Genomic DNA, 25724 nt, shown 5'->3' with positions numbered 1-25724 from the left:
AATAACTGTGATCTTCTGTGGGCTGCAGGTGAGGGAGCTTAATGTTGTAAGTTGTCATGCAACCGTGCAAAAGCTTTCGGTATTGGTATGTACTATTTTCAGTGAGTTCTCTGGCTCTTTTGTTCTCCCAGAGTTGTTAAGTCATAGTTTCCTTTTGTTCATGTTGTTGAAGTATAGTTACAAGCAAGAAAAAGTTGTGTAAAATTGGGAAAAAGTATTTAATGGAGCTTCTTTTTTGAGTGCAGTTGCCTGAATGAAGGATAAAGCTGTACATGTAGATAGATCAATTATAAAAATTAATATGATTATATATAATATCCAGCCCTGTATTTTTTACCTCTGCAGAACAAACACAGTTCTGAGAAAATAAATTACACCTTGTTCTTGACATATGTATTAACAGAATAGTTTTTTAAAATGACAATGTCAAGGCCAAATTCTGCCAACAGTCCTCTCTTAGCAGCCCTGTAAGAGATCATGGCAGTACAAAGGTAAGAGTAGAACTTGGTCTGCCAAAATTCTGTTGCTGGAGATAGCATGCAAAAAGATCCGAGCTTTTCCGTGACTCCATACGGCAGTGTCTGACCTAGCAGTCACAGGGAAAAAACCCTCTTAGTTTTATTGGAACTGAGCACATTTGACCAGATAGCTGACAAGAAACAATTAACCTGGAGACTCTGGAGTTTGCTTTGGCAAAGTCTGTTTTCAGAATTGTCTTGTATTTTTAAAATAGATATCCTTTCCGCATAGCAGGGACTTCAGTGATCCCTCAGCCTGGCTGTGTAAAAGGATACACAAGATCCCTGTGGGTCTTGACCAAAACTGCCATCCTCCTTCCCAAAACCTCTGACCAACTTTCAGTTCCTGAATGGCAAGGCACCAGTGGCAGTGGAGTGATGAAGCTGTTCAAGTGTGGGGAACAGCTCGAAGAGGGACAACACATTGGTAAAACAGGGGTTGGAAAATACTTCAAAAGTATGTAAGTCCCCCTGGAATTTAGATTAAGACAAGAGTCTTTGCTACTTAAAGCAAAACAAACCCCAGAACACAAACCCACAGATATCAAGACCCTCCAGGAAAATAACAGCAGCACCTTTTTGAACTGAAAGAGAAACATACATTTTTCAGCAGTAGTTGCAACACGAGGGCTCAGTCGCATTTCCTGCAGGGGGATTTGAGAAGTCGCTTTTACAGCGGCTGGGCTTCACTTGTAAGAGTAAGCCTTACAGCAGTTCTCACCTTCTAGCAGCAGGCTTAGGAAGAACAACGTGAACACGGATACCACATGGCTGCTGTCTTACATCCAGCAGTACACCTTCACTGGTTACCCTAAAATTACTGATTTTTATCAGGGCCAGTGGCTACAGTTTGGCTTACAGCACTGAAGAGAAGCGCCGATTTGGCTAGTTCTTTTTTGTTTTTTTTTTTTAAAGTTGATATCCAGTGTTGATAACTTGTACACAGTTTTAATATGTTTGTGCTACCCAGTAGCTTGAAAAAATGAGAAGTGCTGGGCATATAATAGGTATATGTCAAAGTACCACATGGAAATGGCCAAGAAAAAATTACAGTCATGATACAACTTTGTTAGTTGAATGCAAAAAACAACTCCACCATAATGAAATATGTATTTTCAAGTTCTTTTTGGTTTTGTGAGGTTTGAAGAGATCTTGTATACTTTCAGTGATTAGCTGGAATACTTTTGCCTAAGTAACTTTTCTGTTCATCAGCCTCTTTACCAGATAGAGATGCTGAACTGAAACACTGCACAGCTGTTGAGCCTTCAGGTGACATTCTGTACCTCTTAACCCACGCCTGTTTCTCAGTCTTGTCTCGATTGCATGTAAAACCTTCAAAAGCATGCTTGGTTTTCCACAAGTGTGCAGATTAATTAGATGCAGTGTCCAGATGACTTGTGTTGGAACTTCTGGCAAACTTTTATTCTGTGAATTTCCTTGGTGTCATCTAGCTCCTATTCCGTACATATAGGGAGTTACCAAAGTGGAAGAGCATATCCCTTTTAGGGTCTCTTCATCTAGCTCCTATTCCGTACATATCTCTTTTAGGGTCTCCCTTACTGCAATGCAATAATAGTAAAAGGCCCAAACATTTGATAATAACAGGCTGTGCTTTTGCATATACAGGGAGATTAGTGCACAAAAGATTGATGTCTACTTTTTCAAATTAGCATGTGAATTCTGTGTGCCTAGGATATGCTCTTTAAATTTGAAATATGTTGGTCTTGATCTTCAGGCAGGTTGGTGGCATGCAGCTATTACAGAAAGTTATGCTAATGAAGAGAGATTTCAGAAAATGCAATGGGTATGACGTTCCCAAGTCTCACACTGAGCTGGCAGCAGAGCTGAGAACAGGCAGATTTTTGCTGAGCCTTTCCTGGGCAGCAAATCCTTTGGACAACTGACTACACCATCCACTTTATGTTTAGGTGTTTGTGCCTCCTGAGAGAGGCAGTTTCCTGCTCACTTGGAACTGGAGTTGCACTCTTTGTGGGATGAGCCTTGTCATTATTAGAAGAGACTATTTGATAGGGTTTTTTTAATTTTATTTTTGAGGTTCTTAACTCAGGTGTATGCAGTTTGGTCCTTTAATGAATGTATGTATCTGTGTACTGCTAGGAGCTAGTCCCCCCAACAGAAAAGATAGAGGATGGCAGGGTGATATTTGTTGCCTCTGCTCTGTGTGCTTTTGTTATACAGTAAGGAACTATGCTCCTTCTATCAGCTTTGTGTGTCATTTATACAGATATGTATTTATTTGTGCGTGGTCTTAATGTCATTATATACCTTACGGGGGTGTTCCCTGTCCTCTTTGTTTTCCTTTCTTCTTTAACATGAGCCTTGTTTTTGCTACAGCCAAGCTGTAGAGAAGGTAATAAAGTATGTGAGTGGCAAAATAAGATGGAATGACACCCTTGTATAGCTGCTCTCTGTCATTTTTATATGTATCACTCTCTCCCTTCTGTCTGTAGTTCTGTCTGCAGTGGTCTAGAGTCTTCCCTTCCTTCAGCTTTATGTTTTCAGCATTGTGTTAATTGTTTGTGGTGCATGGGTTTTTCAGCGGCGTGCAGTGGGAAAGGTCAGCTGTCAGAAATGGGCTTGTCCACAACTGATAAGGCATTCGAGAGATTGGATTTGACTCATTAAGCACCTTCCCTGTAGACATGGAGTCTGCTCTGCCGCAGAAAAAAACCTAAAGCGGGAAGGGAAAAAGCCCAGGCTGAAGTTGGAGCATGCGCCAGAAACACTGGCACGCCCTCCCTCTCACCCCCTCATGCACAGTGCCGGAGCTCGGTACGTTTCCACCACGCTTACATCCTCACGCACCGTGGGTGTCTGTGCTTACACCTCGAGAAGGTGTGTGTTCACTCTGGGTACCCCTGGTCAAGATGCGTATTCCTTTCTCTGCGCACACCCAAGTGTGTGTAAGTCTTCACGTGTGGGTGCCCTGAGGTTACATGGGTGAGATGTTTCATTCCTGCCTTCATGTACACGTACATTCTCCCACGTTTCACACACAGCCACTCCAAGCTGCTTTTGTGTATTTCTTGCTCTCTACCTCTCTTCACACTGACTGCTTCCTTTCATGCTCTAACAAAGGACACGTGTCCTCCCTACGTGTATATATTATGTTGGTACACATGCACTTTATCTGCCTTTCCACAGAAATACGCTGTGTAGCTGTACTGCCTATACCTGCGTGCATCCGTCCGCTGCCCTGGAAAACACACAGGAACTTGCCGCTGTGTAGACGTAGCAGAAGTGTAGCCTGTTTCTCATTGCATACAAATGCACACATTTTTGCCCCTAGGTAATTACTGGCCAAAGCTGCTCTGCCAGCTTGTAACGGTTCCTTGCCTGTGGCTTTGTTTTGAGAAGAATTGTTGTGCCTCAAATTGGATTTGGATACTGCTACTTCCATAAATGGTCTTAATGGTGCCTCACAACGAGCACAAATGAAGGGCAGCAGTAGTGTCTGGCAGTGTATTTTGATACCGTGGCAGCACTGGGATTCCACAAGTACACGCTCTCCAATAATACTGACGCTGTGAGGAGCTGACATGACGGCACTCTCTGTGGTACCGGTCTCGTGTGCTGCATCTCTCTTCCCTCTCCCTTTTGCTTTTCACCTTCCCTCGCATCTCCCCTTTCCCATGGGCATGGTGTTCTATGCCGCTCGCTGGTATCGAAAAGGATAATTTTGTGGATCATTATTGTGTTATTACAGTGATTAGCATTAACTATATTTCTATTCACACTTCACGCTGGAAGGATGCCCGAAGGGCTCCCTGCTCAGCAGCAAGCGTGATGCCCGCTGGGAGGCTGCTGCGGACACAAACACGTGTGCGTGTGCACAAGGGCATGCGCACACTCCTTGCAGAGCTGCCGACCTGCTCCTGTCCTTCCAGACCCTTTCTTGCAGAGCATCCAGTAGTTTTCTAAAATAGTGCCCTTCAGCCAAAGCAGGAGTTTCTCCTCCTGCTGGGCTCCTTAATGTACTTTTGTTCTGAATGTGCTTTTCAACTTTCTCTCAGTGTTGGCGTACATCTTTTTTGTCCATTCCTGCAGTCGGTGTTGGAAGACTCCCACCAACAGTCCCCATGCTTGTTCCCAAGCAGGACAAATCCTACCACACATGCAGGGAAGACTGCTATAGGTACCTAACGTTCTTCTCCCTGATGCTGTGGCTGTTTACTAAGGTCAGAAAATTTGGGGGAAACCTTGTCTTTCGGTACGATAAGGAACAAAAATGCCACAGGTGCATCCTGCTTTATTATGTTAGTGCTCTTGAATCTACACCCAGTAACAAACAGGTCTGAATACTTGGCATCAGGGTTAGTATTTGGTGTCTGACTGCTGTTTTTTAATAGGCTAGAAGTGTAAGGGTAGTGTGAAACTGGGGATTGCAACTGGATACAGATGGCTGCTGAAGAGTAGTAAATCTGTCTTAGGTGGTGAAATGTTACTTGTTGGCGTGCAAGTTGCTTCAGTTCTTTTAAAAAAGCACGGTCCGTGTAAAACAACAGCACTTTTGTTCAACAGAGCACATCAGGTAAAAAGCTGGTGAATTAAGAGCTTAGCTTTACCGTGCACGCTCGTGCCCTGCTGTGCTCTCGTGTATGTTCTACACGGAAGGGCAAGGAGCTGGCTAACAACGCGACAGTGGAGCTGTCTGTACGAGAGTGGGGCTGGTGGGTATGGTAAACCTTGGGTTTTACGTTCACAGTGCTGTGAGGCTCTCTCTTTGGTGAGTGAACCAGAAGAAATGCAGAGCAAAATAAAAACATAAGAAAAAGTAAACGTGGCAGCAATGGGAATTGTCCTAGCCCGTGCTCAGGTGTGAGGAGTCTGGAGGAGTTGTTATGCCAAGCACATCACTCCGATATCTTAGCTTTTGACAAAATTAGTAGCCACACCTTGCCTTTCCCACACCTTCTGGAGCTGGGAGTAAGGGTAACAAAATTGTTCAGAGAAATGGAAATAAAACAACATTCTTTATTCAAGCAAAACAAATGGCGGTTTTATATGAATATATTACATTGTTTCAGGCAAATTATTTTTTAAAGTTGAATTATTCGGCATCATTCATTCAAAAATAAACTTGTTTCATGCTTTTATTTTAAAGTGGAGCTCAAAGTTTTTTTTAGAAATGTATTTTTCAGGAATTGTAAATTAAAATTGTTGAATTTAATTTTTCGTTAATCAAGACACTGTCACAGCATTGTTTTCTGTTCCTTTGGACCGTCAATCAGAATATAAATCATGTACACAGATTGATACTTGGATTTTGTGGCTTCTTTGCAAATAGCAGACCATGCAACATCACGCACTGACAGCAAACAGTTGTCTGTACTTCGCAAACAATGGAAAACAGGAGAGAGAGGGATGCCCAGGATGCTCTGTCAAGTTCTTATTCTGTGGTGGACACGTGGCTTCTCCTCATGGCTGGGGAACATTTCTCCTCTTGCAGAGACGTTTCATTAAACTCCTAGCATGTTCTTTTCCCATAGGTCTCAAGGACTTAACCTATATTTTTGTTATCTTGGTAGTACAGATGGAGGCAGCTGAGGTTAATTAAGTGCCTCAGGTTGCACAGTAAATCAGTGGCAAAGTTGAGGATAAAATGCTCAGGTTCTGACTTCTACACCTGTAGTTTGTCATTTAGATCAATTTTGGTGGGCAATTTAAAAAGTGATGTTACCAGCCATATGCTGTAATCTTTTGTAGGCATATGCCATCGTATTTACTCATTTTCATTATTGTAGAACTTACACTTCTGTCACAAAAGCATTTTAGCTAAAAGATTTTATGAATGTGTTTTTCAGCTATTTTGTGTGAAATTGGACCAAATGATGCCGGTGGGTGGTTTCTGTAGTAAATGCTTCATTCACACAGATTCAGGTTCTTTTTCAGACCCTTCTGTTTTCTGCTTCCCTTCAGAAAAAGATGGTTTAGAGTGTCAGTAGGGGATCTGTGGGTCATATGATTAATGAACTGAGGTTTAGATAATCTCTCCTATGCAGAATATTCTGACGAACTAGACTTTCTGACGTGCATCTGAATTTTTTTTTTTCTTCTTAGAAGAGGTTTGATTGAAAGGACTGCAATATATTGTTGAGTGAAAAAGAGCCTTCCAGGGTTGAGAAGCAAAGTAGCCTTTCATTTGTGTGAATTTTCAGCTGTTTAGATGGTACTAACTTCAGCTGTACATTGAATAGGTGCGTTCTCCAGAAATGTAAAGCGGTCATCCTTCTATGGGACTGTTTAGCTCTACCGTTGGTACGTGGAAGTGATATATGGAAACTGCATTATCCATTTTCCATTAGACAGTACAACTGTTTGAGGATGAGGAGCATAGGTGATATTGCTCCTTTTTTTGGATTAAACATTCAGGCACTGTCATGCCTGTTCTCTCCTGTTACTCGCAGTCTTTGATGTGCAGTGGCCCCAACTCACCAGGAGAGCTAAGTTGCTTTGCAGGGCTGGTTGTGGACCTCTTAGGCATGGTTTGCAGCCCAGAGGTTCAGAGCCTCCTCTGTGTTGGAGTCAGCCCAAAGAGCATTGTCCAGGGATGAAGGCAGAAGCAAGTGGATACGGAACCTGTGGCTCTGGAGCTCTTGTGCCGTATTTTTAGAGAAAGCAGCTCTTCCTCCTGTTTTCATTAGAGCTTTGGAACCTAGAGAAGTAATAGAGGCATCTGGTTTGACAAAAAGATGAGCATTGATGGTATTTCCAAGCCTACTTGATCTCTTCTGGGCTGAAATTTGGGGACTTTAACAAGCATTTTCCTTTAGACTCGAAAGGTAACGTGTAAAGCAGCTGATAACGGAGGAGAGGACATGATTCATGCTAGGCACTTGGCATTCTGTGCTATAACATAATGCTTCCTTTGCTCTTACTGGTGAGATGAAAGAGCTTTTTGGGTAAGATCGGAGCTGCTACACTATGTGCAGAATTTGAGTTCAGCACTGAAAGAGTACTGACTGTTGAGTGCACCTCCCCGTTGCTTTGGCTCCTAGGCTAACATTGCTCTTCACATCTCCTGAACAGGATGAGAGACGTTGTCCTCCATTGATTCTTACCTACACAGTTTATGATTCTGTTGCTGTGTTTCTTTGCTTCCAAGTTACAAATTATATAGATACAGTAAGTGAGAATCAGGGTCCTGAGGAAACAATAAATGACACTATTTCTGGAAAAATGTAGAATGTTTTAAAGCTAGTAAGCATTTGGGAAACTACTCTTTTTATGGTAGGACTCTAGCTCAGCCCTTAATCTTCTCCTTTATAACCTCTTTCTGTGATTCTACAGATAATTTTTTTTTCCCAACAGCAAAAATTCTTTTACTTCTGAAAATTTATTCCCATAATTTCCGTGAAGTTACAAGTAATATTCTTTCTTATTCAGTTCAGTCAGCTCATTATGACGTGAAGATGATTTAGATCTTCTTACTTTCCGGTTTGTGGAGTATGGATGCAGTATGTATGACATGACTCTCAAAGTTTCCACACAGCAGTATCACTGTTGGTGATTCTTACAAGATGCTTCATGCATAAAGGAATGTTTTGCACACTTTTTTTTCCGTATCTAAATAAATAAACAAGCTCTGTAAGACTTCTGAAACAAATATTTGCTTTTCCTCTTGAGAGCACAGAAGTGTGTATGTGAGGGAGAGAGCAGGGGAGGATTTGATTAGTGGTGTCACCGATTCAGTCAGGTGGTATGAAGAATGATCAGACTGGAAAAACCAGAACTCTCGGGATGTATTACTTCTCCTGCGCACAGGCTAGGAAGGAGGAATGCAGTAAGAGGGTTTGGAGGGTTAATGGCGGATGCAGTAGACTGCTGTTCAGCTATTACTGGAGTCTGTCACCTTTAAAGCCACAGCCTGATTGTTACTAAACTATCCAGCTTTGTTTCAGTAACGTGAGTCTGGGTGAGCTGTTTTGACTGCTTCTGAGGGCTTTCATTAGGGTTTCAGCATTCAGTTGCTGGACAGCTCTTTCAGATGGCGTTGCGAGTTGCTCACTGCTTTTGTCCTTCAGAGGTGCTGTGGCTGACTTACGTTCTGTGACATTTGATGTACAGTTTCTCCTCCCCTAAACTCTGAGGGAACATCGGATACATGTGAAAGTAACTCACGGAACATAAATCATTTATTGTTCTGTAATGTGTTTGAGGATCATAGCTATTATAGGTGACTCAGGACAACACTTCTGTCCAGAACAGAATTACCTCCTAGCAGAGTTCATGGCGGGGTTTGCCAACTAATGTTCTGCCCCATCCTTCAGGAGGTGATGCCTTGATTTCTCATGGCTCATCATCTAGAACAGCTTCTATTTTCCCCTTAGTTCTCATGGTTTTCATGTAGAATTTATTCTTTCCTGACTTCCTTATGACTGAGGTCAAAAGATTACCTGCGCCTCAGTTAAAATTTTAAAACTTTAGGTCTGTTGTTTATGGTGTAAGAATTAGTATAGAAAGGAGGCCAAAGATGTATGTGCTGGCAGTAAGACATTCAGTCATGACCATACCCAGCTATACAGTGACAAAGCAGGAATATCTGTTATTTTCAGTAGTACAGGAAGAGTGCCACAAAATTTTTCTTGGAAACACAGAGTTCAGTTGTGCTTGCTAGGATCATCTTCTTAGCCAGTCATCCCACCAGAATTAAATTAGGTAGTTTCTTTGTGCTAAGTTTATTTGTGTTAAATGTCATGCTGCTGAAGGCATAGCTGGTGCCCAAGTACAGTAAGTCCATAGCCACTGTATACCATGGCCCTACTGTAGTACTCTGCTGATTCCATTAGCATTCCTCAGTTGAGGAAGACCCATCGCTCAAGCAGCGGGACCAATGCCAACAGTGAGAACTTCTGCCTTTTTTTACCTCCTCACACTTAAGCGTTCCACGTAGCTGAATTTTTTAATGCTGTGTTATGTCTTTATTGCATGGACCTAATTAACTAACCACAATACCTTTTGAGTACACTACTATTTTTTTCTTTTGTGTTCATGGTGAGATTGGTTGGTTTGACACTTTGTTTTTCTGTCATGGTGGATGGCAGACTTCTGCTTTAATAAGAGCGCTGTGGCTAGTTGCCAACTTTGGAAGCAATTCTCTCTCTGTAGGATTTTCTGAAGTTACAGATAACTGTTAAATAGTAGGGAAAAAAGGTTACTGTAAATACTATTTTCCTTGTTGACCTCTGTTCAACAGAAGGTCACGGGAGTACCTGGCTGTTCTGCTGCCTCCATCATTAATGTACTCTGCTTCGGCAGAGAAGCCTGACGCTTGACAGTATTAGACCATTCCTAGATTATCAGACAGCACCAGCTCTTCTGTGCAAAGCATAGCAAACCACACAGATAAGGTAAATCCCACCGAACGCTGGAGTGGTTATTAATTCTGAAGCAGTACAGAGAGTTTGCTTTTCTTAGTGACGGAAGACGTGCTCCAATATTGGCTGTAAACCAAACCCCAGTGAGATAGGGACTGTCTGAGAGTACACCTGTAATGCAGTGGGTTCTGACAGCAGGTAAGCAGGTGAGCCAGCTGACTTGTGTTTTTAAGAGAACTACTTGAAGTTTTGTTCGGGAGACTTCAGGAAAGTCACTCTCGATTTTATATTTTTTCTAAATATTTCCTAATTGTGTCTGAGGCTAGAAATCCTTTGACATTAGACGCTGCCTTGTGTTGAGTATTAAACTTCCTGTCCTTGGGCAGAATTGGTGCTTCTAGGATTTGTTGTTTTCAGCATCACAGACATGAAGTATTTAGTGTTATGCATTATCCAGAACTTCGGAGGCTCCTCTATTCCATGATGTTTTGCTGCATTGATTTCCTGACAGGACTCAAAAAAAAAAAACCCTGGGGGTTGGTTTTCCTCCCCAGATGTATGAGATCTTGTAGAATAAGCCCAGGATTGAGAGCTAAGAGCTCCTGAACTCCAATGCTTCCTCTACTATTCATTTTCTTGGTGGTCCTGAGTAAATCCATTAAAATGTCTCTGCATTGGTTTCCTCATAGGTAAATCAAAATGCCAATGTTTCTCTAGCTCCTAATGATGTTGTGAATTCTGAATATCTGAGAAGCCCTTTGTAGAAAGAGTTCTGACACAACACATAGCAACAACTTTGCACATAAAAACTGAAATTAAAATTACCATCTGGCTTTCCTGAATGGTTAGTACAGCCATATACAACATGGGAAGATGCCTAGTCTTTACTTGTCTTGGGAACCTGAGATTTGGCCAGCTCTGGGGTTTCTTCAGGGATGAGAAGAGCCAGGAACGTGGCTCAGGTAGTTGTTGGCTGTGCTTTTGTTTCTGTTCTTCTTATCAGTCTGCAGTATGTTCTGATAGCTGACTCGGGGTTTTGAACAGGTATAAGTGAGACTTGCAAAACAGGCTTTGCAGGGGGGTGGAGATGGCAAGTGCTTAATGTGCTAGCTGTGGCGGTTGGTGCTTAGTCAGAAAAGCATAACGTTCTCCTGCTTCTTGAAGTGAAGGAATGACTGTTCAAGGAAAAGGTCTGTGATGAGCACTTTGAAGATCCTGAGTTTCACTTCTACTCCGGTGATTTCTCTGAGGTTTTGAATACGTCAGGAGTTAAATCTCTGGAGTTCTGTACATGTCTCAGATCTCTGCAAATCCCAGCTGTTCTAGAGAAGTTAGTTATGTGAATGTGTTATACAATAAATAATGGGTTTAGAATAATATTAACAAGTGAAATTGAAGATCCAACTGTTTACATGTTTTAAGTAACCTACTTACAGATTTAGATTTTTTTAAATCTTACTATTAACTTAGTTAAAAATTAAATCTTGCAAATCATGTACAAATTAAGTTCCCAAACTGATTCTAAATGCTGATGTAAGTAAGCTTTATTTTATGCTGTTGCATTGCCACACTTGGACAGCTAGATTATAACTTCAAATTAGTATCACTTATATGCATGGTTTGATCTATTGCTCCGTGTGACATAAACCAAGGATTTCTAGTTGACTTGGAGTTGGTCCTTAAGTTTAGCTATTTTAGGTCAGTTGTGTTGCTATGTAGAAACTCCTTAGTACACTACCACTGTTTAAAGGATACAGAAGCCATAAACATCACAGTGCAATTTCTGGAGCCTTCAGAACTGTACAGCACAAGGGTCACCAGCTAACGAATAATAAGGGTTCACCACTCTCAGCTATTCCAGATGTCACCAGACTGTGCCTAAAAGCATATGGAAATACTGTTAGACCTGCAGCCTGTTCAGGGCTTTTTCTTTACTACATCATACATTGTGGAGAGAATCTGTATCCCTTATTCCTCTCCAAGCTCTCTGGTGATTCTCACATGCTTTGTGGTCGTAGCCATCACATCTGTCAGAGCGTCCTAACAGGCAGGCCAGCATGGAAAGGCTGTGCTTGGTAAGAAGCCTTTCATGTGACCTGACACAGGTGACTGTGTTGTAGCTTGGGGGGACACAGAGTCAAGCTCTTCAGTGATTGGAGGCTAATCTGCACACTAAAGACTTTAATGAGACTGACAAACCGGTCATCCACGTGGCCACTAGTAAACTGTTAAGGGATTAGTGGTTTGGAGAATATAGTTGCAGACAGAGTATGTTGACCTTGGGAGTTGTGCTTATGAAACATGGGGTGGACAGGGGTGAATTTGGATTGTCCATTGAACCCCAAAGAGATTTCACTGTGTGATGATCTGAAGATTGGAATGTATATCCAAAGCAGCAAGAGGAGGAAAGAAAAAACAACCAACCAAACAAACAAAACCAACCCAAAACCAAACAAACAAAACCACCAAAAAAATCCCAGACAACACCTGAAACAGAAATAGGTGACGTTGTTCCCAGAACAGGAGGGATACAAAGACGGATCAGGTCCAGAATCCTATCTAAGACAAGGGTCAGCAGCAGATGACTGGAAGAAACAGATGATGTAGTTGCATGCAGGGGCGGGTTGATAGCACCTTATATTAAAACTAGTGGTAAAAGTAAGAGTAAAATCTGTCTAAATTCTCTGTTCTGTCTTGGTAAGTCTACAGTGGTTGCCCTAAGTTACCGTTTGGATTTCTGATCTACTCTTTGCCTTCTCCTTTGGACTGAGAACACCAGTGAGATTTTGTCTAAGTGGTTGGGAAAGTGTAGATGAGCCCTATTAATATGTCTTGTACTGAGTGCACAGTCAAGCCCCTGTGCCCCCCTTCCCAAAGATGCCATATGTGTATTCAGTGCTTCCTACATCCACGGCTGTAGGAAAATGGCTCCGTCATCACGATCGTGTCTGACTCCTGCCCTCAGATGCCGGCTGCTTGATCGGCATTACCCACGGGTACATAGAGCGTGTGTCCAACTTGATTGTAACATGTTGCCTTCGAGTGGATCAGGCAGGGGAATTATCATGGTGGAGAGGGTTGTTAAGTGCTCAGCTTTGACTTCCAGAACTGCAATCAAGATCAGCCCTCTGTGCTTAAGCTGGTTGAACACCGACATAAGCATATGCGCTCCTTGATGCTAGTTAAATGTATTCGGAATAAAATCACAGAACCAAGTAATTTGGAAGGGACCTCCAGAGGCCATGTAGTCCAGCCACTATCTCAGAGCAGGTCCAGTTAGAACAGATTGCTCAGGGCTGTGCATAGTCAGTTTTTATTATTTCTGAGGATGGAGATATTGCAGCTTCTCTAGGCCCTTCCTAGTGTTTGACCATCTTCAGGATGAAACATTTTTTGGTATAGAAAGAGAATTCTTGTGTTTCAGCTGTCTGTGCCTCTCGTCCTCCTTCTGCACATCTCTGAGAAGAATTTAGCCCTGTCTGCTCTATGTTCTCCCACTAAGTAGTTGAAAAGAGCAATAAGGCTTCCATAGAGCCCTCTCTCCTTGAAGCCAGACAAGCCCAACTCTCACAGCCACCCCAGACACCAGCATCTTGAGCGTGGTAGTAGCTCTTTGCTGGGCTTGCTCCAGTATGTTGAGGCCATTTTTATCGTGGGGGAGCTCAATACTGGAGACAGTGCTCCAGATGTCATCTTGCAAGCGTCCATGACGGGAGGAATAGCTTCCCTTGGCCTGCTGGCTGTGTTCCTGCCAACACAATCCAGGATGTGGCTGGCCTTTGCTGAAAGGGCAGGCATGCCTGACTCATCCTCAGCTTGTCTGCTGGGACCCCCAGGTCTTTTTCTGTAGAGCTGCTTTTGAGCCAGTTGGCTCCCAACCTGTACCGTGGCATGGAGTAATTTGTCTTACTGTTTGCTCGCAGGGGTAGATAGGCACACAGTGCGCTTTCATAAGCACAAAACCACATTACTGCTGCCTTCAAAGTGCTCAGATTTTTTAATGAGTTCACTCTGTGATACCCTCAGTCGAGACTGCAAAAGTCTGCTTAAAGCAGACCTATCACTTGAGGATGATGTACGTTCATGTGGCAACGCGGTGCTGTTTTGTCACCACTGTTTCATGCTGTGAGGGCACAGACTTCACCACGTAGTTGTTTTTCAAGAACGGCTATGACAACAAGTATTTTGCCTTCAGTCTTGTAGTAACAAATTCTGGCTAATCTGTAAGAGGATTATTAAATGAGACAAAATGAACCAGAAAAATGCTGTTAATGTCAGTGGCAATAGCACCAGCACTTGCTTTATGTGGCGGATTGTAAGCAGTGATAGCTTGACTGCTTGGGCCATCAAGTTATTGTTCATGCTCAGACTTCCTTTCACAGGGGGGAGTCAGAAAGGTGCTACAAGACAGAGTGGGGAATGTCTGTCTATCTGTGTAGACTCCCTTGTAAGTACCATTTTCCTCCAGATTGCACTGGTAGGAATGGTCTCCAGACAGCCCTCCTACAAGCTTTACCATCACCACCCGGCCTGTATTCCTTTCACTGGGCAAAACTGGGATACAGAGCTGGCTCAAGCCATGTGAGCGCAGTGTGGGAGCAGAGCTGTCTCTGAGTGACTGTGGAAGCCCAGGTACTGTGAATCAGACTTCCAGCTCACACGGAGGATTGCTGTCGTATTCAAATGCTGCTCTCCAGTTGCTAAGAAGTTTGGTGGTTTTCCCTACTGTACGTAAGAGGGATATTTTCTTGATAAGGAAATGTTTCATGTCACTCCCCCATGTTGATTTTTGCATAGGAAAAGGGTATACTTGTGTAGTACAGATTTTTTGGATAAGGTGATCAAACAGCTAACATGGAGATGTGTTTAGCAGCAACATCACCTCTGTGAACAAAATGCTGAATGTGGACTTCCCTCGTGGTCTCAGAGAAGGAAACTATAAGACACTTCATGTGGGTCTCTTGTCTGCTTCGACTCTCACTCAGTTGAAAGAAAGGGGCAGCTCTGTCAGGATTATATTCTGATGCCTGTCTTAGATTGCCTGGCAGATGGGTTAAGATAAGTTCAGATGACATTAGTGACAAATCTAAATACTGATCTTTGGGAAATGTTGGTTTCTTATGGAACAACGTATATGTGATCGTCATGTTGTGACTAGTAGAATTTTCCATCATTCTCCCAAAAAGGATGTGAATTTTCTTATACCAGTGTCTTCAAATGTACTTTTTCTAGGCTCCACTGCATATTTTTGAACAGTCCCTATGGTGACAGTGCTGCAGTGAAACTGAAAACTCAGCGCTGAAATTCTTTGGTACCGAGGACCCTGCCGTTAATTCTCTTAATAGCCGTACTAGAAAAGGAGCTGCACAGGGATTAGCATGCCGTGACATATAGCTGTATAGAACACTAACAGTGCTGTGGGATTGCTCAACCATTTAATGATGATCTTGAATCTCTTCTTGGCTGACTGCTGAATTGTTCTTCTGTTTCCTTTTTTTCCAGCACGAGATGAGAATATGGCCACTTTCCGTGGTTCCGAATACCTTTGCTATGATCTGTCGCAAAATCCCATCCAGAGCAGCAGCGATGAGATCACTCTCTCCTTCAAGACGTGGCAACGCAACGGGCTCATCCTACACACCGGCAAGTCAGCTGATTACGTCAACCTGGCCCTGAAAGACGGTGCGGTCTCGTTGGTCATTAACCTGGGGTCTGGGGCCTTCGAGGCCATTGTGGAGCCCGTCAATGGCAAGTTCAATGACAACGCGTGGCACGACGTTAAGGTGACACGCAACCTGCGGCAGGTAATGGTGGAGGGGATAAAATCCTGGGTGAAATTTTGTTCTGTTTTATTGGGACAGACAGTTGGGAGACAGTAATGGAGATATGGGGATGCTCAATGGAATTGCTAGAGTTTCTCCATCTTTTCTGGATCTCGGTATCTAAAGGACAGTGGGAAAAAAAAAAAGAGTTGATGGGAATTTATCCCTCTTGCGATATCTTCATTTCCACTTCGTTAATTTTCTGTTTTTTTCCCAGTTTGATTTAATAATAAAAATTTGTGACATAACTTTACTTTCATCTCCCTTTTCCTTTTCTCTTCTTCTGTTCCCTTTTTATTTTTTGTTATTTCCTTAATTATAATTCTATCTTATCAGTAATATTCTTGTTGCATTTAATTACTGTGAAAACAGAGTCTTTTTCCAAGAGCCAGCATTCTACACCTCTCCTTTTCCTTTCAGTTTTGTTAATTGATTTAACCATTGCCATGATGTCATAATTCTAATTCTGGAATTCTTTTGTTTTTACCTTTACTTTTTCTTTTCTTTTGTGTGTGCATGTGATTGTGCAGGTACGCAGGCTGGTGGGTATGTGTGTAATTATTTTAAATTTATAGCTTTAGAATTAATTGGCTGGAGTCTTTCCGAGTCTTCTTGATTCTCTGTTCTTCTTTTCTTCTTTTTGATTTCTCCCCCTTCTTTCTATAATGAGATTCTACTTTATTTCTTGTGTCTCTACCTATGAGACTCTTCTGTTGACTCTGAGGACTGGAAAAGTGGAAGGATCAAAAAAGCCAAGCAAACCCAGGTCAATCCAACCCTACAATTCCACTTTGGAAAAGTTTTTCTGATTTTACCACTGTTATTTTGCACATCTGCAGGCTGCTTTTCTAAGCAGACAACTCTATCAGGTGATGTATTTGGTAGTAGGTTAGTGTTAAGATCCTGAAGTCTTCCTCATGAAATACAAATTAAGACATAAATAGATAAGATAAAATTACATAACCTTGCTCTGAAAGATGGTGAATATATCAAGCCACTAAGGCCCATCCACTGCATGATAAATGAGGTTGGCACTGTGAATAAGAGCTATTTGGTGTCTTTCTGATTGGTAGGGGCAGAAGAAAGAGCTTGTAAACAAAGATTTTAAAATCAATTTGTAAAAACAATGATTGGTTTGTTTGCTCATTAATGTCAATATTAACACAGCACTTATTAGTTTTATTTAAGTTTATACAGTATCATTTGCTGAGAAAACAGCTTTTGGGGTAACATTTTACAGTAGCTAAGATAAAATGTATGTGTGAGTTTAGGATAATCAGTGCCTGGGATTAGAAACAGTCTTTAGTAGATGTCAGTGGATAATTTATATATTATGGGGCTTTCACACCTTTTAAATATTTAGGTTTGGGGCTGAAGATACCTATTTGTCTTTCGCATGTGAATTCCTGTATTTCCACATGCTCAGTAAGTCTGAGTCTTTGATGACAGATTTGTCATCAAACTTACATGAGGCTGCAGGGTTCGTTCTTACAGCAACATGACTCTGTTTTCACTAGTCTATATACAGATGAAAATTCAATTTCTTGTGCAGTGGGTGGATCTTAATGAACTTATTTCATTCAGGTGTTCCCATCAGTCCCGTAGAGGGAGATGCACCAACTGGTTGAGGTTTGTCAGTCTGGAAGAGTCATAATATATAGCTTTACTTGATGCGATGGTTTCAGAATGCCTGGTCTCTGAATGTCTCAGTACAGCTTACTGGTCATTTTAGTTAATCATACTTTTTATTTTCATCAGAAATGGGTTTTCAATGGGAAAATGTGCCTGAAGCAAAATGCATCCTTGCTTCGTGCCAAGAAAGGTTTGGATCTGGAAGAAACAGAAGGCGAGAGTCACAGATGAAACTGTGGATAGGAAGCTCTTGCTTTCTTTTCCTAATCTTTCAGCTAGTGATGTTTAATTTACTTTCTGGGTCCACGTTTAAATGGAAATATGTCTATACATCTTTGTCTTTGATTAGACCAGGACAGTGTTTTGGCAAGTCTTAGAAAGCAGGTGAGTCCCTTCCCAGTTAAGCAGCAGCACAAATTTTTAATCCTCCTGATGTACTCATTATGGATTTTTTCAGGTGATCCTGATTTTTTTAAATGGTCCAACTTGACTTGGCAAGAAAGAGGATGTTTACATGAGATGGCTGTGCTCTTTCAAAGAAAGGCCAGTCTTAAAATCAAATTAAAAATCGGTAGCAGATGTGATTTGGGGTCCAGTTCTATAAATAGGAATGACAGAATGAGGTTTAACCAATGAATATCAATAAGAACAGAATTCTTCTGAGTAACCTGCTCCTTGGATGCTTTCCTTTTGACTTCTGATCAAGTTCAGTCTCAAAATTAAGACATTGACCCAGAACCTGAAAGTCCTCAGAAATTGGAACTGGTGAGGCCTCGAGGAGATGCAATCTTGCTGGTTCTGAAAGTTGCTATCTAAAAATTGTTGATAAGTTTAATGACAGTTTTCAATAAAAAGAAACCTTGAAGCAGCTTGCACCCTCCTTAGCACACCTCATGCATTTTTAATTTAATTGACATTACTAGGGAAGGAGGAGTCTTAAACCCATTCAATCTTCAGGGGAGAGAGTTTCAAAACTTGAATGACTGATAACTAATTAATCCCTGCTATGGACATTTTTAGGACACAGCTGAGCATGGACAGTCTATATCTTGATCTTAAGAATGCTTCATTTAACAAACAAACAAAAAAGATAAGGACACCTTTCTAAATAAAGCACTGGGTAAAGGAGTGGTAGTTGTGTGTACTTTTCCTCCATTTGGACAGCAACTTCCAGGTGGTTTGTATCCTGGTTTTGTGTGTGCGTGGGCATAAGAGAGTTTCTCTATCTGTAAAATACTTAACCATTTTTCAGATAGGCTATGAATCTGTGAAGTCCTTTGATATCTTCATATTGAAGATGTAATAAAGGACAGATTATTTACTGCTTATAAAATTATACATTTTGTCTTTTATTGCATCTAATATAATTTTGTATATCCTCAATGATTTTGTATGTACGAAAATATCTACTATGCATCCTTCCTGACATAAATTAACCTGTAATCTTGAAGTATAATATAGATCACATGGAAGTCTTGTTTCCAGCTTCACCCATCCAAAAAAAACCAAAAAACCCCACAAAAACAAAAAAACCCACCCACCCAACCAAAACAAACCCAACGAACAAAAAACATTCCTCTGAATATTGAGCCTTTATAAGAAAACAGTAAGCCCCTTCACAGTTGGTTGAAAACACTGTTAAGAAAACCCCTAAAACTTATAGGAATTCCAAGAATATGATCCAAAGCTAAAATAATTCCAGGTAAATGGGCTATCAGGAACTTCAGGATGCCAACTGGTCCTTTCCTCTGCACTTTTTGGGGTGGGATAAGTGTGAGGAGCATTTGCATAATTTTTTGGTTGTTCCTATAATTAGAGCAGAACTTTAAATAGCTGGACTTTTGCCCAGTTCTTTTTGGATTGTTGAGCGCTTTGTAGCAAACCTAGGAGAGCACTAAGTGCTACTTCTTTCTAAATCAAATGACTATCACAGCAGTTAATCTCCTTAGAGACAAATGAAGTGAACCCACGGATTCCCTTGAGTAGGGATTGTTAATGTCAAAGCAAATCTCCTTGTTTACTTATCTTATTATTTCATTTAAAACTAAGCCCTTTCTGCCTTGTGAGAAACCTTTACCAGAAATAGGATTGTGGCTGTATTTTACCAGGGCTTCCAGAGCATGTTGGGGGGCAGTGTGGTCTGGTGGGAGGAGGAGGAGTGAAGGAGACTGAAGGTCAGACTCGCCATGTCTGTCTTCAGGTCTACTGCTGATACTCAGTCTCATTTTTAGCAGGCTTCTCCCCCCTGTACCAACTTCTTTCTTTGTAAAAATTGATTTGCTAACACAACATGTCATTGAGAGTGAGTCTTCCTTGAGGAAGAATTCAGATGAGTTTGTGCTTTTTATACCCAGGTACAGAATATTATTACCTTATTCCCATAGACAAATAAAATGACCCTGCGACATCATGTTCAGCGACACGGAGTTTTTACAAACGTGTTTCCTTAGTCAGTGCACAACTCTGAAATTTGCAAGCAGATAGTTTTACATGAGGCAGCATAGATCTTGTTGTGTAATTTAGGACAGTTCTTGCCAGCTTCAGTCACGCTGGAACAAGGACTTGGAGCCTCCATGGGCTGCACTTCCCTGGTAACACTGAAGCTAGTCACCCTTCAGAATCTGCTCTAAAGACCTTGAGCTCCCCAGGTGCTGAGGAGCAAACAAGAAACCGTGTAGGTTTTAACAGCTGGCTTGTGCATGCCTTGGGAGGGGTTAACAGAGCATCTCCAAAGCTCTGCTAAACCCAACCAAGTGAACCGAGTGGTGAATTCTCCTAGCTCCTCTGTGATACAGATGCAGTATAACAGGAGAGACACTAAATCTTGTCAATCTTCAGTCTTCAGCCTTGATGCAAGCAACACAAGTCTTCCTACACAAGTCCTCAATGCATTTCTCCCTACAGTAGGAGGGTTCAACTCCTGTACTCTCAGATGACGTAAGTGAGCCTCAGCCAAACAGCCAAGCATGGGCATTTTTATGTGCTTCTCCTGAAAGTCACAGACTCACCTGCAGATGGGGAAACTGGGAAGAAAGACTCAGAGTCTTGGACTCATGTTTAACATGTCTGCGTCCTCCAGCCAAAGGGAATATTGGCCTGCTAGTGATGCTCTGCAACACTTGAGGGCAGGAATGTAGAGTATGATGCTGGGTAGAAGGAAATCATGTTCGGGTTTGTGCTGAAGGGGCGAACTGTGTACTGTGCAGGTACATCCCTGAGGGTAAGGTTCTTGTTTGGGGGAAGCACCTTGATGGGCATTCGGAGAGTAAGTATTGCACTGTTTTAGTCCTGGATAATGTATATGAGGGTTGAAGTTTAAGACTAATACCAGGGTGGGAAGACTAGGCAGCACCCTTCTTTACAGTCGAGATGGCATGGTTCCCCATAGAGTCCTGGTCATATTGTCCTCTTTCTCACTTTGTGTCTGTCAGGCGCCCCACGCCTTTTTTTGAAAGACTAACACTAGACCATTCATGCAATGTGTCATTTTTACTAACCAACTAATGTACTAACACCCTAACGACTCATCTTTGCTTTTAGTTATTTTAATTAACAATCGTTCTGTTCACGATTTTTTAATTTCCTTTCTTCCCCCTTTTCCGCAAAGCACTCAGGCATTGGACACGCTATGGTAAACAAACTACATTGTCTGGTAGATATCATTCTTATTGTCTCTTTTTTTGGGTTTGCCGTGTGTTACCTGCCTTTTCCTCCCCCTACCCTCTCTTTTTCCCCCCCTCCTTTATACTTCTTCCTTTAATTTAATTTCATTGAAGACACATTTTTTCTTTTTTTTTAATTTTTTTTTTTCCCTTTTTTAATGGAAAAAATGAGCAACCAAAGCTACTAACACAACTCTTCTGGAAACGGGGTTTGGACGTTTCTTTCATTGGTTTCTTCACTTCCCTCTTTAGTTCTTTTTTTCTGTTCCAGTGATAAATTGTTGGGTTTTTCCCCTTGCTTTTGAGTTTAGCTTTCCATTTTTTGCTTTGGCTTTTGTTTTGCTTTTTTCTCCTCTTTTGGTTTTTGTTTTTTACTCTGAAGGTTTCTAGATCAGAACCATTGCAGGGCCTCTAGTCCGTGGTGGTGAAGGCTCTCTTTTTCTCTCATCCTTTTGTTGTGGCAACGGCTGTTACAGGCAAACTGGCCGGAGTTGTCCTCTTTCTCCTAATTTTCCCCCACGTCCCTCCCTCCTTTTTCTCTCCTCCTCCTCCCTCTTGCTCTCTCTCTCACTTTCTCTCTCTGACCTCTACCTGCCGTGGCCAACAGGAGCTCAGCCAGTTGTTTGTTTCAGTACACACTCTGCATGGCATGTCCACGTCTGGTGACTTGCCCATCTCCTCCTGGCCTCGATCCGTTTCCTCCATCCTCCCTTTAAACCACTAACAACATCTAAGCAAATACATCAAACTCACTTGCTCCTCTCCCTCCCTCTCCTTCCGTCCCCTTTCACCCTCCATGTGTTTGGGGTTAGAGTTTCTGGGGATGTTTCTGTTTGGTTTTGAGTTTGTTTATTATTATGGGGTTTGTTTGGTATTTTTATTTTTGATTGCATGCAAGTGTGAAATAGTTTTCTCTCTTTCCTTCTCTCTCTCTCTTTACTTTTTTCCTGTCATCTTTCTGGGCTCCAGATATATTGGCATGACATGTCAAAGTGCAGCGTGCGCACGCTTTGTGTGTTTTTCTTTCTCATCTCTGCTTCTCTCACACTTGTTGGTGTGTGGTTGATTTATTTAGTTTTATTTTATTTTGATTTCTTTCCTATTTCTATTTGGCTTATGAGTTAGTTTGTAAATTTATTTTTTCTTAGTGGTGGGTGGTGGGTGTGTGTCCCTAGGTACATGGCATGCACATCCATAATGTATTGAAAGTGAGATCCCTTTCCCCCCTCCCTGAATGCATGATCGTCAGTGTGCCGTGGGCAAATGAAACATAAAAAATACCAACCTCGTCTTCATTAGTGCTTTTTTTTTTTTACTAACAACCATAACTAACTGTAATCATTAAAATAAATACTAATAATCATAAATCAGCTAATACGAGAAATCTCTTTCAAGGATAGTTCCATTTTCTGGCCTGAATTAGGTGGAAAGTAGCTCAGTGGGTAGACTGCAGGGTCAGCCTGACGGTTCTGATACACCAGAAAGGGGAGAAGCAGATGCTGGAGCATTTCCATTGTGGGTGAAGCAGACCAGAAAATGGAGCTTGGCTGAACTAAAAAAAATACATACCAAATCTCAACAAAATCCTTAATAAAACTGACATAAAAACGTAGGGGAGGTAACTTGTTCTGTTCAGGATTGTAAGGTCATTGCTGGGATTTTTTTTTTTTGTCCGTTGTGTCCCTCGAACAGGTGACAATCTCTGTGGATGGAATCCTTACCACCACGGGCTACACACAAGAGGACTACACCATGCTGGGCTCGGATGACTTCTTTTACGTGGGAGGGAGCCCCAGTACTGCTGATTTACCTGGCTCTCCAGTAAGCAACAACTTCATGGGCTGCCTCAAAGAGGTAACTATTTCAGATTAATTTTTCTTTCTGTGCTTTTGGTTTATCAAGTCATTGCTCTTCTCCTGCCTTTCATTAACAAGCTCAGTGTCTTTTCCTGATGCTGAATTTTACACCGATACTGCAACAGCTCTGTAAGGATAAATGTGATGTTCAGACAGACAGAAGGAATCAGCCGCTTCACCCATGAGCTTGTGGTCAGAATCAGACTTCTAGTGCTTGGACTACAGAAAACACACCCATCATAGTGGGACAAGTGCCTTCCGTCGGCTGTTAGCCGTTTAGAGGGAAGCATTGCAATCTTTTAGGCACTGAGGCAATAGTCTTTTAAAAAAGAGATAAATGGCTCTTGATTACTAAGTTGTGTTTTAGGGTTAAAAAAAATAGTCATGATCAGAAACATGTTTAGGGTCTTTTTAAGGTTCTGGGTTTCACCAGGGAATATAGGCAACTGTCATTTTACCTAGAAGATACAGAGGTAGAATCAGCTGGAAAAATAAGTTGAGGGTAGCATAAAATAGATGTACAAATTGGGTGAGAAGAATGTGACAGTAATGCAGTGTCTATACTCGAAGTGTGCTGCATTGGCAAGCCCATGTACCAGAACACTGCTGTATTGGTCCAGAAGAGCTAGATGGCTGGAGCACCTCTCCTATGGGGACAGGCTGAGAGAATTGGGCTTGTTCAGCCTGGGGAAGAGAAGGCTCCGGGGAGCCCTTATAGCACCTTCCAGTACCTGAAGGGAGCTACAAGGAAGCTGGGGGGGACTTTTTACAAGGGCCTGTAGTGACAGGACAAGGGTTAATGGGTTTAAACTGACAGAGGGCAGATTTAGATTGGACATCAGGAAGAAGTTGTTCTTGGAGAGGGTGGTGAAGCACTGGAACAGGTTGCCCAGAGAAGCTGTGGATGCCCCATCCCTGGAAGCGTTCAAGGCCAGGCTGGATGCGGCTTTGAGCAACCTGGTCTAGTGGAAGATGTCCCTGCCCATGGCAGGGGGGGTGGAACTAGATGATCTTTAAGGTCCCTTCCAACCCAAACCATTCTGTGATTCTATGTAGTTAATACATAATTTTGAGAAAATCCATACACAGATAACAGATTGGAATTCTTGGTTAGCAGCAGGAACCAGAATAATAGACTAGTGTTCCTTGAAAATAAAATTAATAAACAAATCCCATGAAAACTCTTCCCAAATCTGACACGTGGTGCAGTTATTATTGGGGCATTTTGCTCTGCAGTCAGCTTTTGTATTTCCTAACTCTTCTAAAACAACTTGTGATGATCACTGTCATTAGTGGTGATATACATATTGACACCCCCAAAATGTTTTATAGAAAGCTTGCTGAAAAACTGCCTTAAGTTTTCTGTCAGTCAGATTCCTAGCTAGTCTGGAATAAGAGTTTCTTGCAGGTTTTCTCCATAATGTTGTGGTTCTACTAATACTGTTTTTCACAGGGTCTGGCTTGGTGGGTGTCATTTTTTTTGCATCCAGGAGGTTTGTAACAATAGCCTCGTTGTATGAACATTTAATACCAGAGGAAAGACAGAGCTGAGTTTTTGTACAGGCGCCCTGGAAACAGCAGTGCTGAGGTCAATGCTGTTCTGCAGCTGTAACTGCCTGGCGAGTTACCATCCTACAGATGCTCGACTCGTGGTGTCAGGGGCTGTATGTTATGTGCCAGTCCTTTGATGCGAGTGATGGCTGTCAGAGTCTGGAGCTGCTCTCCTGCCTGACCTGTGGATTAGTTAAGGGGATGCACATATGCTGGCAAAGAGCACGTGAATATGTTACACAGGAAATGAAACTGCCCTACTGAATACAAACTGTCATACAGATATCAAATCCTTCTGTTTTCAACTATAGAGCCTTGGGCCTGATCTTCATCGGCACTGAGCATCCCAGTTTGATTGAAAACACGAGGAGATACAGCCTCTTAGTGTCTCTCTAAATCAGGATCTTAATTTTATTTATAGATGCTATGAACATAACACTTAGCAGAGGCCATTTTTATGTGTGCTTTAAGTCAAGCCAATGAAGCAGAGAAAGCAGTGACAAGAAAATCTTCAGCAGTTTTATTATTTATATAATCATTTGTATTCTATTAGCTTGCACAGTGTGCTAACAGCCACTTACATAGTGGTCCCAGGCTCATAATGCTCTGTGAGAAGAAAAACCCAAGCAACCACTTAAGAATGAGAGGAAGAGGGAGAAAACAGATAATAAGAATGTGCTTTGTAATCTTGACTAGGCAGTGACAGGAGAAGTGTATGAGCAGCTGTCTAGACTTAAAGGCAGGCTGGTGCTGGCTGGGTTTGAGCTATAGTCTGCTTAATAGCAACTGCTTTTAGTAGTGGCCTAATAATGCTTTCAGCTGCTGTGAAAATGTGCCCCAAATGAGCATTGCCTGTCCTCTGAGGATGAATACAGTGTACACTATTCACCAAACCTAACTGTAGTGGAGGGTTGTCGCAGGGAGACACCTGAAAATGGGATAAATGGAGAAAATGTAATATTTCAAAAGGAAAGCCTTGTTATTAATTACATGTCCAGTCCGTTGTTCTTCCAGACCCCTTAGGCCAAAAGGATGGGTTTATTGCAGGTTTCACTAGGAAGTGTAAGGAAGTTGAGTGTTGTGCTTTTCCTCAGTTCTAATTTTGGTAAGTGGAGGTGGCTGGGAGCTGCACTTCATGGAGAAAGAACAGCCCTAGACCACTGTCAGAATCCTGACAAAATCCAGAAATTCATCCTTAACACAGACAGCTACGTGGAGCAGGATCTGAACAGAATGGACAGCCTGTATAGGTGGAGAAGGGTTCTCATTGTGCATGCAGTGAGTTATTCTCAGACTTCAAAGCAGACAGTGCTTTCATTAAGTGGAGCTTTGGATGAGTTGAGCA

The 25724-nt window shown here is 42.0% G+C and overlaps 1 protein-coding gene across 1 annotated transcript in view; it reads left to right on the top strand.

Moving 5' to 3' along the window:
* Positions 1-15358: 15358 nt before the first annotated feature.
* The window catches only part of LOC104511237 (neurexin-3-like), a gene marked incomplete at its 5' end in the record, with an annotated part of 49094 nt that continues 38728 nt past the window's right edge, over positions 15359-25724 (top strand). The window contains 2 exons of the mRNA XM_010153801.1: positions 15359-15660; positions 22665-22826. Of these exons, the coding sequence (XP_010152103.1) occupies positions 15359-15660; positions 22665-22826 (464 nt within the window). The remainder of the gene's footprint in view (positions 15661-22664; positions 22827-25724) is intronic.

The sequence above is a fragment of the Eurypyga helias genome, unplaced genomic scaffold (genome assembly GCF_000690775.1).
Source record: "Eurypyga helias isolate BGI_N326 unplaced genomic scaffold, ASM69077v1 scaffold12490, whole genome shotgun sequence".
NCBI lineage: Eukaryota > Metazoa > Chordata > Aves > Eurypygiformes > Eurypygidae > Eurypyga > Eurypyga helias.
The sequence above is the reverse complement of the archived record's forward strand: the minus strand, read 5'-3'. Positions and strand labels throughout refer to the sequence as shown.